This window comes from Ixodes scapularis, unplaced genomic scaffold (assembly GCF_016920785.2).
Source record: "Ixodes scapularis isolate PalLabHiFi unplaced genomic scaffold, ASM1692078v2 PGA_scaffold8__174_contigs__length_109621045, whole genome shotgun sequence".
NCBI classification, from domain to species: Eukaryota; Metazoa; Arthropoda; class Arachnida; order Ixodida; family Ixodidae; genus Ixodes; species Ixodes scapularis.
The window spans coordinates 105,678,224-105,693,576 of record NW_024609883.1 but is presented as its reverse complement, the minus strand read 5'-3'; the positions used below and the strand labels follow the sequence as shown (position 1 = coordinate 105,693,576).

At 46.7% G+C, this 15,353-nt stretch overlaps 2 protein-coding genes across 2 annotated transcripts in view; one reads left to right on the top strand and one right to left on the bottom strand.

Annotated features, from left to right (window-relative positions):
* The first annotated feature begins 4,839 nt into the window (after nt 1-4,839).
* On the top strand, nt 4,840-9,430 carry LOC120837883. Its single transcript, XM_040207513.2, has 2 exons — nt 4,840-5,020; nt 8,792-9,430. The coding sequence occupies exons 1-2, from the start codon at nt 4,942-4,944 to the stop codon at nt 9,013-9,015; spliced, it is 303 nt and encodes a 100-aa protein (XP_040063447.1). The 5' UTR covers nt 4,840-4,941; the 3' UTR covers nt 9,016-9,430.
* A 4,456-nt stretch (nt 9,431-13,886) lies between these two features.
* Nucleotides 13,887-15,353, bottom strand: part of LOC8036172 — a 38,591-nt gene continuing 37,124 nt past the window's right edge. The window contains exon 9 of the mRNA XM_029984037.4: nt 13,887-14,260. Coding sequence (XP_029839897.2) covers nt 14,029-14,260 — 232 coding nt within the window. The 3' untranslated portion in view covers nt 13,887-14,028. The remainder of the gene's footprint in view (nt 14,261-15,353) is intronic.

Below are 15,353 nucleotides of genomic sequence, written 5' to 3'. Positions count from 1 at the left end.
AGTGACCCCGGCCACTTTCCTATGAGGAGGTTGTGAAAATTGAATAAGGTGAAATAATATATGAAGATATATTTGACAGTCTGAACGGTAAAGGGTTTTAAGGGCACAACCCAGCAATAAAATATTCAAATGTAACAACAATCCGAAGGGTATCGATGCATCGCCGGAAACATGTGAAACAGTAATTCGCTTTCATTGAAACGAAGATCGCAGTAAACATCACGCACTAATCCGAGCAAGAAGAAAAAATTATCGGTGAGTTCCAGCACACAGACGCCTACACCTCTAAAAATATTCGGGCTACTATTTTTTTAGCTTGCTTGCCTTATGCCGCTGCTCTGCTTGACGTTTTTTGTATTTAACATAGTTTTTTCGGTACTTGATATACTCATTTTAGTTATGCTCTAAAGGAAGAATTGCCAAATATAATTTAATTTCTAGTAAAAATGCATATTATACTTGGCACGGATGTAGAATTTACAGCTCGTATCCTTCCAACAGAAGATAGTAAAAAAAAAAAAAAAAGTGGTTTTCATTTATCGTATATACCCTGTAGACAAGAAATCTCTGTTCATCTAAAATTTCGAGCAAGTGGGAAATCATTCGGATTCTTTCAAATGAATTTTCGTATATTTCCAAATTAAAGAAATAAAGAGCCGCACTCTTCTTTTTGTACAAACAAGAAAGAAAAAACGCTTGAACTTGCTATCCAGTTATTAGCTGAGCACCCTTGATTCCACACCGTAGAATGTAGGGCAACGCCACCGACCAACAAGCTTTACTCGGTTTACGATAACTAGGGTATGAGCTCTACACATACATCTGCTCCAATTTGGCTGATTGTGAAGCCCTTTTTGAAACCCTCTCCTGAACACTCCTGACAAGAAATTTAAGGATAAAGTAGAGATAAAATGCAGCACCCTGTAATGCCGAATCAGAGCGCAGCTCTTGAGGAGGAGGAGATAAAGGTACCGAGGGGAGGGTATAACCTCCTCCCTCCTCATCCTCCCTACTCCTCCTCCCCTCATCCTTAAATCTCCCCTCCTCTCATCCTCTTCCCTCTCCCTCCTTCTCCCCTTCTCTCATGCTGAGATTTGCTCAAAGTATTTATCGCGATGAAAATAAAATAATAGACACGAATTTTGATTCCTTCAGAATGCTGAAACGTTAGAACTCGTCATGGCAGTATTTATGAGGTTCTCGAGCATTTTTATAGCATGCGCCGATGACCATAGCTGGTGTTTATGCAGAGAGCAAGTCGTCTGCTTTTTGCGCAGGAATTGCGGCGACGTCAGAAAAACGCCGAGCTCTGATTGGCTCTGGTTGAAGGATAGTGGGTAGACCTCAAAGCAAGCTGCCTTGAGGGGTCTATCCACTATCCTTCATTCAGAACCAATCATAGCTCGGCGTTCTGACGTCACCACAACCCCTGCAAAAGAAGCCGACGACTTGCTCTCCGCAATGAAAGTACCAAACGCCGAAGGCTACTGCCACCGAAACAACGCGTCACTATACCAATCTGTTTAATAAGAGATACCGATTCTCTTACAATCTCTTCCTCCCTCCCCCTGCCACTCGTGGCCACTCCATCAATAGACAACAATTTCTGTTTCGTGTAAAAGTACAAATGCGAGTTCTATGCGCCTAAGAACACGGCTCGAGTTTTCTCAAGAGGGATTTGGCGGCGTAGTCGCTAAGGGAGCGGCTCTCGGTCACCGAAACACAAACATCTCAAGGCCGTCGCTAGCGCCGCTGCGCCAGACCTTAATGGCCGGTCGACTCCGAGGGATTTGCCTATTGACGTCCACCGACGCTTCGACGCGTATAGGAGCAGGCCGGTTATACACCGCACCCGCGTCTTCGGTCAATATACGGCATTCCCGGCGTCTCTTTGTCAAGACTCGCTCTCTTCCTATTATAAATAATCGGACATGAACACTGCTTTATCGCGTTTAAACGACTCAAAAAGAGAAAGCTTATGTGCGGAGAACATGTGACCAGCATGGTGCCTTGCACGCGTGCCTGGCATGCAGATTTCATAAAATAGGGAAAGCCCGATCCATGACCAGAATAAAGGAACTTCACGAAAGTTAGTATGTATGTAAGGTAAAAATAAAAGGGCATAATCGTAACGCTAGTTATACTGCTGTCAAAACGCAGTATAATTACCTCATCCCATACACTTTAACCGATGTGTTATATTGTTTGAGGGGCGAGAGTTGGGCTTGAATTTAGTCATCACAAGTTTGGCAACGAAAGAGTAATTTTACTATTTTGTTGCCAAGCTTCCGTGGTCTACACTTGCGTGACTTTTTTTTTTTTAATAAGAGGACCAAGCATGCATGCATGCAGTCAGGTGATGATTTTAGTGGCCACGCTTGGAGCAAACGGCGTTTCCATGCATGGTGGAGGAACCAACAAAACGACACGAGCCAACACGTACGACATCCTTTTGCATCGAATCGAATAACCAAAAAAATGTGACGCAGAACTAGCAATGGATATGCTTGTGTGTGTGTGTGCATCTGTGTGCTCGTGTGTTTGTACGTTTGCGGTATTTCTTTTCTTCTTTTTTGATACTGAATTGAAATTTAGCAGGCGAAAATTTGTGTTCGAGCGTGCAAAATTCTAGTGATGTCGTGTCCGCGCTAACTCCTTCACAGAGTACAGCAAAGTTGCACACAGCTCGATGCCAAATGGACTGTCATAAAGGAAATGCATCTGAGGTTCTTCAGATATATGTATGATCGATGCATATTTTCTCGTTTGTTCTTACGATTGTAAGCATCTGTCACAAATAAACAGATTAACTCACGAACAAAAGGTAAGGGCGCAAACGAGCTGGTGGTGGTTAAACATTTCGACAAAAACCCCGAGACTGGGACAAAAAGGGACGGACAAACACAAAGTCTCAAAACTTTGTGTTTGTCCGTCCCTTTTTGTCCCGGTCTCGGGGTTTTTGTCGAAAAGATTAACTCAAATTTCGCCGTGCAGATTGAACGCAGACTCCTTCCGTTAAATTTTTGAGAGAAAGGAAGATAGGCACCGAGAAGGAAGGTCGCAAATAGTAACATCCAGGGCCACACAAAATAAAATAAAATAAAATATTTCACGAGTTATTTAGCATAAATACCCTCACCCTGCACTTACATTTTGGTTTTTAGTTTTGGGCTTTACGATGAAGAAGAGTGGTGTTGGTGTAATTTTGGAAGAGTTCCACAACATTCATTCTTTTATGGTAGTTTCCGCCAGATAAATCACACCCTGACATCAGTAAAGTTGAATAATGTACAAGAATAAAATGTGAGGTTACTTTTTTCTTTTTTATACCAGATACCACTAGAAACAATACATAATTTCGGCTTGTTCAGATTAGACCGGCAAGCAAAAAAACACTACTGGTCGACACTTCAATTGGACATTGTTAGCAACATTTTTTACGCTTGAATGCCACATGACGGCGACCAAACGAAATGTTTGTGATCACGTGGTGTTGCCGAAGGTAACTTGCGTTCCAGAAATATTTGTTATGTCGGCAAGGAGTTTTTCGTTTTCTTTGTGGAACGGACCAATCAGCCATTTCTGCCGGAGTCTGCTCCCACTAAGCGAACAAATAACTCAAAGACAAGTCCAACACACTAAACAAAAACTAATCGTCTTTGTTCCCAAATAAAACAAGATCATCTTTTAAAGGGATACTTCAACGAAATTTGAAATATTCCCGTCGTGTTCAAAAATAGGTTGAATATGATCCACAATATCCGTAAATGACAATCGCACGTTTGTATTTTGATCCTGGTGGCTGTATTTTTCGTTATAAACGGCCCACTCTGGCAAGCGCTCGGAGAAGGCCCAGCTTAGAGCACGTGACATCCAACGCAATCGTGACGTAGGTCGTCTCAAGACGAGCAAAGCTACGGCGAGGCTGACGTCGAGAGAATGGCCTAGTCGTTCCAGCCACCGAAGTGGCTGCTTTTGTACGAATTTTGAGTGACGGGTTAATTTTCTATAATCTTCTAGGGGGACAATAGCGACTTCTGCGACACACAAAAGGGATTCTCGGGACGAGGGGAGTTCCTCCTTCCCCCCTTCTCTCGTCGTGGCCGGAGACGAGACAACCTCCGTCACTAGCTGTCAAGGTTTCTAGACGAGCATTACAAACGAGGCGTTAGCGACATCCACCAGGTGCTCTTTGCTAATCGTTTAATTCGTTTTAAAATTCCTTTACGAGACTTTTTTAACAAGATATTGGGATGTTCCATATGATACTGCTTTTTTGAACACATACAGAGCAAAAAATGAGCGCCGAAATTTCGTTGAAGTATCCCTTTAAGCAAACTGACCAGTTCTGCGCAGTGCCACGTGTTCACGTGCACGTTCTTTTGTACTACCTGTTGCTGACGCTGAAGCGTAGAAAAGTTTACGAACAAAATGTCGTGTCTGCCAGTAATGTTTGTTGTTTGTCGCAATGGTGGGACGGTGAAGTCACCAATGGGCGTTTGGAGGACACCTTTGTGAACATCAGTGTACCAGGGATACAAATTCGTGCGTGTCGCCAAAAAGCTGGCTGCTATGGCACCAGACAAGATGTCGGTGTTCGTCGCGCTTGAAGATCTACAAAGGGCCTACCTGGGTTCCCTGGGTTCCGGCGTTGCTTTTTCCGCGAACGGAGGACGCGTTCTTCCGCCTGCTTGAATGATGTCCTCGCTGTGGCGCGGAAGTGTCCAGATAGCGCGCAAGGTTCCGTGGGTGTACAGGGGCCTGATAACTTCTTCTCGAGACGGACCAACTCCTCGCTCAAAACAGACGACGGATGTAGGGAGCGCCCCCTGTAGACTCGGCGCGTAGCATCGTGGAACGCGGCAACAAAGCCATGGAACGCTCTCACTGCATTCCACGGTGTATATTCAAACCGAGATAATCGAGCTTTCTGATAACCGGATGCCGGCAGATAAAGGCGGAGTTGTTTACGTCCAATCGTATCGCAAGAAACTCCCCGCGGACTCCAGAAATTCTAAAGGTAAGATGGATATATCTCGGTTTTATTCAGTTTTATGCGGAGAGCAAGTCATCTCGGGTTTTATTACCATGAATCATCAAGAGTCTCGGGTTTTATTACCATGAATCATCACCAGCTCGCTTGTTTTTTAAGTATTATTTAAGTCATCTGCTTCTTGCGCATGAGTGGCGGTGACGTCAGACGAATGCCGAGCTCTGATTGGCTGTTTGAAGAAAATAGTGGATAGACCTCAATGCTAGATGCTTTGAGGTCTACCCACTATTTTTTTTTAATCAGCCAATAAGAGCTCGGCGTCATTGTGACGTCACCGCAAACTCCTGCGCAAGAAGCGGACGACTTACTCTCCGTATAGTCTCAGAGTTTGAGCTCGAATGTGTCCCACTGGGACAACACCAGCTTAGGACAGGCTGCGCACTAAATGTCGGACGTTATCACGGTGAGATAGTGCGAAGACTGGACACGAACACCGTGTCAGAGGGCTGGATCCCGTGTCCAGTCAACACCTCCTAGACAGCTTTCAAAGCATGCAGGTCACGTGACATGACGACGTCACGTCCCGGAGGCCAGTTGCACGGGCGCTGATTGGATGCGATGGTCGCGTCAGCGTTCGCGTGGGACTCGTTTCCTATCGTAGGGCCCACGCGAAGACTGACGCGGCACTCGAATCCAATCAGCGCCCGCGCAACTGGCCCCCGGGACGTGACGTCATGTCAGGTGACGCGCAGGCTTGAAAGCTGTCGAGGAGGTGTTGGTCCCGTCAATGCCAGCTAGAAGACAAGGGCTTTCCCCTCATACGTCATCACTTGTGGATTCAGGCAGCGCCACCTATAGCTTACGTCGTCATCGCAACGAATGCGACGCTGGCACGGAGTAGACGGACGCGTGTTCCGCTTTCCGGCCGTAAACACGTTTTAGCGTATTTGCCACTTAGGTAGCCACTGACGACGACGTCTTGAGCAGTCCCTATCTTCAAGGAGCTATTGGTCCGGAAGGACGTTAGGCATCAAGGTTGGGCCCAATTGGTGACATGCGCCATCCAAGACTTATGCGATTCCATGGATGTAAAAGAGGAGGCTGATCACAGGCCTCGATTATCCTAGGGGGGTGTTGACTGTGAGCGGTTAAAGTCAAACTTCCCAATAAAAACAAAGATAGCAATTCAAAAAGTTCGAAAAAGATTCCGACTGCTCCAGATTTGTAGCCATACTAGCGCGATAGGTAGCGTAGCAACTTTTATTTGTCCAAACCGTCGCCCCGTGCGCTCTCCTTCGATCATTTGTTGTACTCGCTGCATCTCGTGGGCGTATCCCTTATCAGGCCATGGGCAAGTCTGGTGATATGAGCGAGCCAGACGCAAAGACAACAACAATTCTTCGACAGCCAGATCATCTCTCGGAGTTATTTTCTTTATCGCGGTTGGCGTAGCGTTTTATCCTCTTTGGTACGGACGAGATTGGGTGGTCAACAATATTATATCTGTGTCCGCTTGACATCGGGACAGATTCGTATCGCAACGAATGCTCCATAAGAAAGCAGCAATCCCAGAAGAGATTTAACGTCTTAAAGAAAAATCCCAAACGAAAAAAAAAATCGCGTTACGGACAGTCCTAACGCTGTTCGTGCGCGATTTGTCTCTATCAAGTCAATGCTACTATTAATTTCAATCATTTTTTAATTCGTCAGGTTCTTCCTGCCTTCCTGACGAAGGCAGGACTCCGGCCGAAACGTCGAAGATTAAATCGTCCGTTGTTGCTGTTTTCATCAAGGATTTTTTTCTTCCCAGTTATATATTTATATATATTGTTTTTTACACTTTTTTATATAATCTTGGATGTCAACTCAACAGGTCAATCGATTAATCGAGAACCTCAGTGTCATGCTGTTTTGTATCACTTGTTACTTGTTACTCTTCTGTTATTCGTGATGTGTTCTTTCGTTATAAGAGCTCACCGCCCTCCCGCTAAGTATAAAACTACGAGCACCCTGAAATAAACACAGTGTTGCTAGCGACGGGCTCGTTTCCACCTCGTAACACTGGCGACGAGTACAGGCACTGGCGCGACACAAGACAAGGATTGCGTCAAGGTGACCTCAGAGAGGATACCCTCGCACGGGCCGCCTGACGATGAACCATCATCAGCTGCCGCATTTCGACGGCGAACAAGATAAGCGGAACGCTTACCTAGTGAAAGTCGAAGCATATTTTGGAGAAAGTGATGTGACAGCGGACGCTAAGAATAGGGCTCTGTTGGTGGCAGCTTTGGGAACAAGAACCATACAAGTTCTCTGCGGAAGAGTAGAGTGCCCGGGGAGGCCCTTTAACGTACGTTGAAGCGTCTCGGGTCCTTGATGAATACCACGACCCTAAGCCTTATGAAATTTCTGAAATCTTTAAGTTTTTTTAACCGATTCCAAGGGGAGGGGGAATCTGTGTGTGCATTCCTTGTGGAAATACGAAGGATCGCAAAAAACTGCAACTTCGCGGGTATGCTCGCAAGGGGTGCTTCGAGGGCGAATCGTGTGAGGCGTTCGATCGAAGAGCCTACAAAAACAACTTCTGGCTAAACGCGCGCTGACGTTGCGAGATGCGGAGTCTTTGGCATGGGCGGCAGAAACTGCAGACGCCGACGCACAACAGATATCGAGAGATAGGAGACCACCCGAGATTCACAGGCTCGAGGGTCAGCGAAAAAATTCGTTCACTGCAAAGAGAACATCGCATTCATCGTCTGAATGTGATCGTTGCGGTAATGCTAACCACGATAGCGGAAACTGAAAATGGAAGACGGCGATGCTGTTCGTATATTTCTTTCGTGATGGCGCATACCGGTGATCCTGTCGCTAGCAAAACTGTGTTTATTCCTGGTGCTAGTAGTTTTACACACAGCCGGGCAAACTGTTGCTCAACACCGACGCATTAAGCCGATTGCCGCTTTCCGTGCCTGAGGACAAGTGAGCTCATATCCTTTCATTACAAAACCTCGATGAGGGAACTGTTGCCACCAGAGAGCTCAGGGAGATGACGGCTGAAGACAACCTTTTGTCGGACGTTAAAAGCTACGCCATGAAAAGATGGCGTACAAGTATATAACCAACTTGGAAGTTGGCCTGCAATCATTTTATGACAGCGCTCGAGCTCTCAGTTGCGTAGGACTTGCTGTACTGGAGGCATCGCGTCGTGATTCCAGAAACCGGGAGGAACCGAATATTGTGTTCACTTCACGAGACACACCAAGGCGCGTCCTCAATGAAAACTGTGGCCCGATAAAAGTTTTGGTGGCCTCGCCTCGACAAGGCGATCGAAGACAAAACTGCGATATGCAGAGACTGTGTTCAGGCGCTTCCAATGCCAACAGCGAATGAACCAATGAATTGGCCAAAAACAATGAAAAATTGGTCAAGAGTACACATTGACTTTGCGGGTCCTCTGAAGGGGAAGATGATACTCACTGTTGTGGATTCATATAGCAAATGAATCGAAGCAGTGCCGCTGACGCAGGAAACCACGCAATCCACGATAGTGACATTACGCGCGTTTTTCAGTCATTTTGGTATTCCGCGTACGTTGGTATTTGATAACGGCACCCCATTCACAAGTGATAAATTCAAGTTTGTTAAGAATAACAACACGACATACCTTAGAACGGCCCCTTTCCATCAACAATCTAATGGCCTTGCCGAGAGGGCCGTGCACACTGTTAAAAAAAGGCCTTAAGAAGATGCAGGGTGACAGCCTGAACACAAACTGGCTCAACTTTTGTTTAATTACAGAACCCCCACCCCCCAAGCCTCCCGGAAATCACCATCTGAAGTTCTTTTGGGGTATCAAACCCCCTCGCGGATATATACCTGCTTTCCGCCCACCCTTCGGGAAGAACAGCAGGAAGAAACTACTTGGAACTTTGCACCCGGATATACAGTATACGTTCGCAACTATGGTCAAGGTGACAACTGGACGTTTGGCGAAATCAAGTCCACGGATGGGTCACGGATGATGACCGTCGTGACTCCGGAGAAGCTGGTGCATCGGCACGATGACCAAGTCCGAAAAAGGCTATCGGAGGGGAGACTACTATACCGACCACCAGAAGCCGACTGTGCTCCTACCTTCAGCGTTGTCAACTTCGGCGACCACCAGGCGTGGAAGCCGTTATACCGACACGCCAGCTGCAGTCCCGGAGGTACCACCGGAAGATCTTACATTGCGACGTTCAGCTAGAGCCCGCAAACCAGTGGATAGATTCCACTTTTAAAGGAGAGAAAAGTGTAGAAACGGCAGTGTCATGCTGTTTTGTATCGCTTGTTTTCTTGTTATCCTTTGGTTGTTCGTGTTGTGTTCTTACATGATATGAGCTGATCGCCCACCCGCTGTGTATAAAACTACGAGCACCCGAAATAAACACAGCCGTCTTTCAGTCACCGCCTTACGTCTGTCTTACTATCGGCGGGCTCGAGGCCATGTCGTCAAAGTTAATTAATCGATTAATGAGCAGCGGTAAATCGGGCTGAATGTTTTAATCGACATCCAGCCCTAAAAAGGTCTCTCTGTAGCATATTCTCGAAGTCGGTATATGTCATCTTTTGAAAATGTTCGCTCTCTCCATGCATGCTTCCGGAGTGCCTTCGGAGCCACGCGTGCATAACATATTTATATACTTTTTTAATCGTATAATCGAACAAGATATACTGGATTCATGTGACATTTGGTCATAACTTGGATGTGCTTAGACCTTCAAATGACGGCCCTCCGTCGGGCGCACCATTTTAATGGCGATCAATGGCGTGGTTCTTCCCAGTTTGTTCTTATTTCGGGTAGGTAGAATTTTTCAACCAGAACACAACAAAAAAGACACAGACTCAAAGCACCAACAGGTAGGAAGTTTTTATTCGCCGGTAAACTGACATTGTCAACAAGCTGTTTGAACAAGAATCGCGACTGCGGATGATACACCTCAAGCGGGGCAAATATGTACAATGCACATCGGACACGGATGAATAACGACACCTGGCTGTCTATCTCAAACAATGCGGGCGAGATTCACGGCGCAGAGACAGATTCTGTTACAATCAAGACCCGGCCAGAACCCCGGTGGAGATTTCGCCATGGCATTTTTTTTGTGGAGGCCCTGGGGATATCAGTGAGCAGTTTTCAACTTTCCTCTCCAGTTTTAAGAGTGACTCACACACTCGCGTTATTGAGTGCAAGGGTTGCTATGGCAACAGCTGTGTCGGCTTTGTTGGAGCCAATGCCGCCGTTGCCATAGCAACCCTCGCACTCGGCCAGACTCAACGCAAGTGTGTGAATCGCCCCCGCGGTAACACTGACAATACACCGTACAAAACATTCTGAAGACACTGTCTGAGGTATGGGTACGTCCCTCTGGTCAGACAAAATCTGTCCGCAGACATGTTCGAAGATAAAGCAAACGAGCTTTAAATATGCTTGAGGCGTGTCCTCAGATAACTCTGTAAGCATGTCTGCAGAAACACCGTATCTTTCGTATGATATGTGAGCAGTGCGGCTTAAAGGATACGGGAACATGTCTTAACAAACAAAAGGCGACGAAGGCGCAGCGTACGAGATAGGTCAGCGCGACGTCCGGTATTTTTTTTTTTTTCTCGAGTGGTCACAAAACTGACCACTTCAGTGTGCAATCGGAAGATTGCATCAAGGTCGTGGACATTGCGCGAGCAGCTATCTCCTTATCAACACTTTCCAAACGCAGAGGTAATCCTCTGAGACTATATGCATCGCTTCGATATGGACCACAGTGAGGACTACAAGCGAGCAGCGACTAATCAAACGCACGAACGCGTCATCGCCCTTTAAGCCTGTCAGGAAGACGCGTCTCTGCTGCCATTGTTGGTACCTCCATCCGGCAGCCCAAACCAAGCGCCGAGGATGAGACTATGGCTCCGCGCTTTTTGTTTGCGTGACGCGCTTGTCTTTGGTGCAGTCAATCTCAGCGAGTGGAAACACAGGGAACGGACGGATTTGAACTGTTTGAAAGGGTGCGTTATGGCAAATTTACAAGGTGGAGGTCGGGAAAGTTGCGTGTAACTTCAGTCGTGACATTCCTTCAGTCCTGACAGTCCTTCAGTCCTGGAAGCCCTTCAGTCCTGACACTCACTGTTGCGTGCTACTTCGGTAAATCGGGAAATTGTAACCAAACTCCGTTGAGCCGTGGCACACTCCAAAAATGCCCGCCAGTTCACACCCCTCGGTCCGCTAAAGCTTATAGAAACAGAATAAGGAGTGACGAAGTCAAGGTGACCAGCAAATATTGACCCGTGATTGAGCACTGAGAGTGATCAAATGAAACGTCATGATAAATGTCTCCCGCTTGCAATCTGACTGCAGGTGCCTTGCTGCCACAGTCGAGATGTTTTCTGCAGTGGTTTCGTCATTCGCTAAGGACTTTCTCCGTAGACTGCCCGGTCAGCTCTCAGCTTCTTTGCAAAAAACTTAATGTGTAGACAGGTCTTTTTTTTTTTTTTTCAGAAAGGAAGGATAAGGACCTTCAAGATGTCCAGTGTCCATTATCGCAAACGCTCAGCTCTTGTTATGGTGCATACCGGCTGTGCTGGCAGCTGCCTCGAATGGAGAACTGAACAATCAGAACAATCGCTCTGCCGCTTGTATTTCGTCTGTTCATCCAACTGAAGTAAATCGGAAAAGTGTCAGGAAAATTAAAGGCGCTTTGCCATCGTTATTATTAGCCATCTTAATATATTTGCAGTCAAGAAGTGGCTTTTTTGATATTACTACGACGAGTTTTTATTAGTATCTTTCTCCTCATTAATGCAGCTCTTCGTAAAACTTTGGTGGCCGTTTTGAGATCATATTATAAAGACTATATCTTAACCGGAGCAGACCCTGCTTGTACCATTCCGAAGCCGTGTTGTCTATTTTAGGTTCATCGAACGGCAGACATTTTACCTTCCAGTAGACCCTTTTCAGAAGTTCACGCCATCTAGGAGCTGCTGCGCCAAGTATCCGAGTCCGCCATTGTTCGAGCACGTACTCTTGCCAGCATTGGAGACGAGTGCTGCGTTAGCGCTCAGGGTAAACTCTGCCTAGACGCATAGCCTCCTGTATACTGATAAAACCTGGCAGATCGCCCCGAGAAGCGGCCGCCGAAATGGAGAAAGGTGGAGCGGTAGACAGCGGATGAGAGGAGAGCCACGTGACTGGCGCCCCGCTGCGGCGAGACGCCGAAACACACTTCTTCCGAGAGAATAAGTGTGTTTCGAGTTCTCGCCGCTGCAAAAACTGTGCGCTGACGTCCAGGTTTCCCGAGAAATGGCTCTTCGATGCTATGTGCTACCAGATCCTCACGCTCCAAATCTGCGACCGGGCATTCTATTTCTCCATCGTCGAACTGCCAGACCTTGTTAGTAGAGGAGGCTATGGCAGACGCTATCGAGAACGAGCGCGGCGTCAGCGTTTGGCTATGATTCGAATCCAGTCAAACGCAACGTGCCCAAGAAATGCCGACCGCCACTGTTGCTCGACGAAATTTTTAAAAGGGTCTCTCGGACATACTTGTCCTGTTCTCACTAAACAAACACGCTGGCCCACACAAACACGCTCATCTCACGTAGATAGTCAGCAAATAATCGCGGATGACACCGGCCAGTTATTTCCAACCAGTGAGTCTGTAATGGGTAAATAAAAGCTGCAGATGATGTTGACTCGGTAATAAACGCTGTCGCTGACAAAGTGGGATGAGGTCGGCGAAGTATACAAAAAACCCGATCGCTTCGGTCGCCAATAAGAACATGGTTAATAAGAAAACTTGAGCTAGATAGGTGAAACAATAATTTGTGTGTCTTTCGGTGGCCTGTTGCACGCCCTTTTCTCGTGCTCCGGAATCAACGTGTGGTGATAGAGGCACGAAGCCCACGTTCGTTCTGGCACCAGGAGCAGTGCATTTCATAAACAAAGCGGCCTGTATGCCTCCTTCCACAACATAAAAAAATACTCGAGGTGCGTAGAATATATTGAGATTCCAACCAACACACATGCACACTGATAACCAAGCAGAACATCAAACAAGCGCTTCTGCGAACGCATTACCAAGTACCAAGTACTTGACGAATAGAGGAGGTGTATACACAGGAGAACTTGCTGACTCAAAAAAAAAAAAAATGTTCGGGCTTCTACTCTCCCGAAGAACACGCGGACAGCCAATCACTGATTAGCAGATCACGAGGGTCACCTAAGGCTTCAACGAAACATTTGATCCGAACACTATGTAGCGCAATCTTTCCTCAAAACAACTTTCGAACTGAATCATTAGCTAGTTTTCTGTTGCAAGCCGCAGCAATATGACTTCAGCGCGCTCTGAGGGAATGTAGACACACGGGTCCTTGTTAGAATCTTGAGGATCGACCATTAACCGAGGCAAACTTGGGACTGCGCAGCTGTGAAATGTTTTGTCGACTAATAATGTTCCCGGATTGGCAAGCAAGAGAGGGCCTGTACATTTTTTGTCCTCTCCTACCTTGCAAGGTTGATTAAACTATCCCGCCTTGCTGAACGATGACGCATGCGAAATCCTTGCACAACAATTGGGTGTTCACCTAATGACTCTTGGAGGACGGCAAGAAGCCGCCCTTCAAGAGTCATTAGGTGAACACCCAATTGTTCTGCATAAGACACTCACATCCTTAGCAATCATTTCGAAGTACGAAACATGCAGCCTGGCCAGTATGCTGCATGATTATTTAGTTTTTGTATTTACTACTTACAGCGGCGAGCACAGCGCATCGATAAAGGATCACCCGAGGAAAACCTCGTAACGTTCCGTGCCAGGAAATGGGCAATTAGGCGAATAGACTTGGCGTTTTGGGGTGTCAACTCTGCTTCTTTAACGAAGTGATGTCCGATTGTTTGTTGACGTGTTCCCAGTCCCAATTGATTATGGCCGACCTCAAGATCTAAACACCGCAATCAATTCTCAAAACACAGGCAGCTCCAGCGTTCATTGAGAAGACCACGCGGCTCAGCTGCTGAAGCTGAAGAACCTCGCCAGCGCGACAGCGACGCAGGCCACCAGTGCCATCTGCGTGGCAACGGTCATGCAACCGGCGCAGCGGTAGGCGTTGAAATCTCTGCATTCGTAGTCCAGTTCCTTGGTCTGCTGGTAGAGGATGTTGTCGATGACCGAGCTACCGGCGTCTCGGCACTGGTCGTGCAGGACCACCTTGATACACTCGCGGTAGGCCAGAGTGGCGCTGCGAATACACACGGAAAAATCACGTTGACGTCATAAATGGATGGGTGGATGAATGGATGGATGCTAACGGTTTTACCCTTTATTACGGGCAGTAGCCACGCCACCTAGCCTAGAGAACAAAAAACGAGAGTATGCGGAGCGCAAGTTCGTCTGCTTCTGCAGGGGCTGAGGTGACGTCAGAACGCCGAGCTTTTATTGGTTCTGAACGAAGGATAGTGGGTAGACGTCAAGGCAGCTTGCTTTGAAGTCTACCCACTATTCTTTAATCAGAGCCAATCACAGCTCGGCGTTCTGACGTCAACGCAACTCCTGCGCAAGATGCAGACGACTTGCTCTCCGCATACGATTCTTCCCCCGCCCTTTCTCAGCCAATTTTCCTCCTCCTCTGCATTTCTGTCACAGTCACGAGACAGAGTGGGATATTGCCTAAACGGCCTTTGGGGGATCGGACAAACAAATTAAATACGCGACCCAAAGAGCCCAAAGTTGCCAACACGTCTGGGGCCAACAAGAGCGCCCCCTATCGTGTGCAATTGCGGGATGACATAGAAAGTTGTACATTTCCGCCTCGATTGCTAGCATCGCTTATTTTGTTTTGTTTAAACGTGCGACTACTAATATATGTTCATTTTGTGGTTAATATATTACAGTGTTTTATTTTGTGTTTCTACGCATACATCCCTGCGAGTAACCGTAGAAACAATTTCTTTTCGTTGTTTCTTCGCGGAGAGAATATTAGTTTACTACTGCAGAAAGTCTTTTCAAGCTGCTTTTGGTTCACTCGCAAACAAAATTTCGACGTGACGTCACACATTTGTAACCCAGTACCCATTCGATGATAAACCTTCAGCTTTCCCGCTTCGATATAGTGATAAAAGATGAAGGGGAATGCATCTTCCAGGGTTAAATCTTTACTGGAGGTACTTCTATCTCACAGCCAAAAAAACTTCGCTAAATACTTTGGCGTAAGACCTTTTCCCTGTCGTTTCCTTCTTATAGGCATCCACTTCCTCTCCTGTTTTTATTCCATCGAAATGTGTCGCATCTTGAGGCCAGCCATGTTAGCGTTACAACGAAAAAGCGCAACAAAA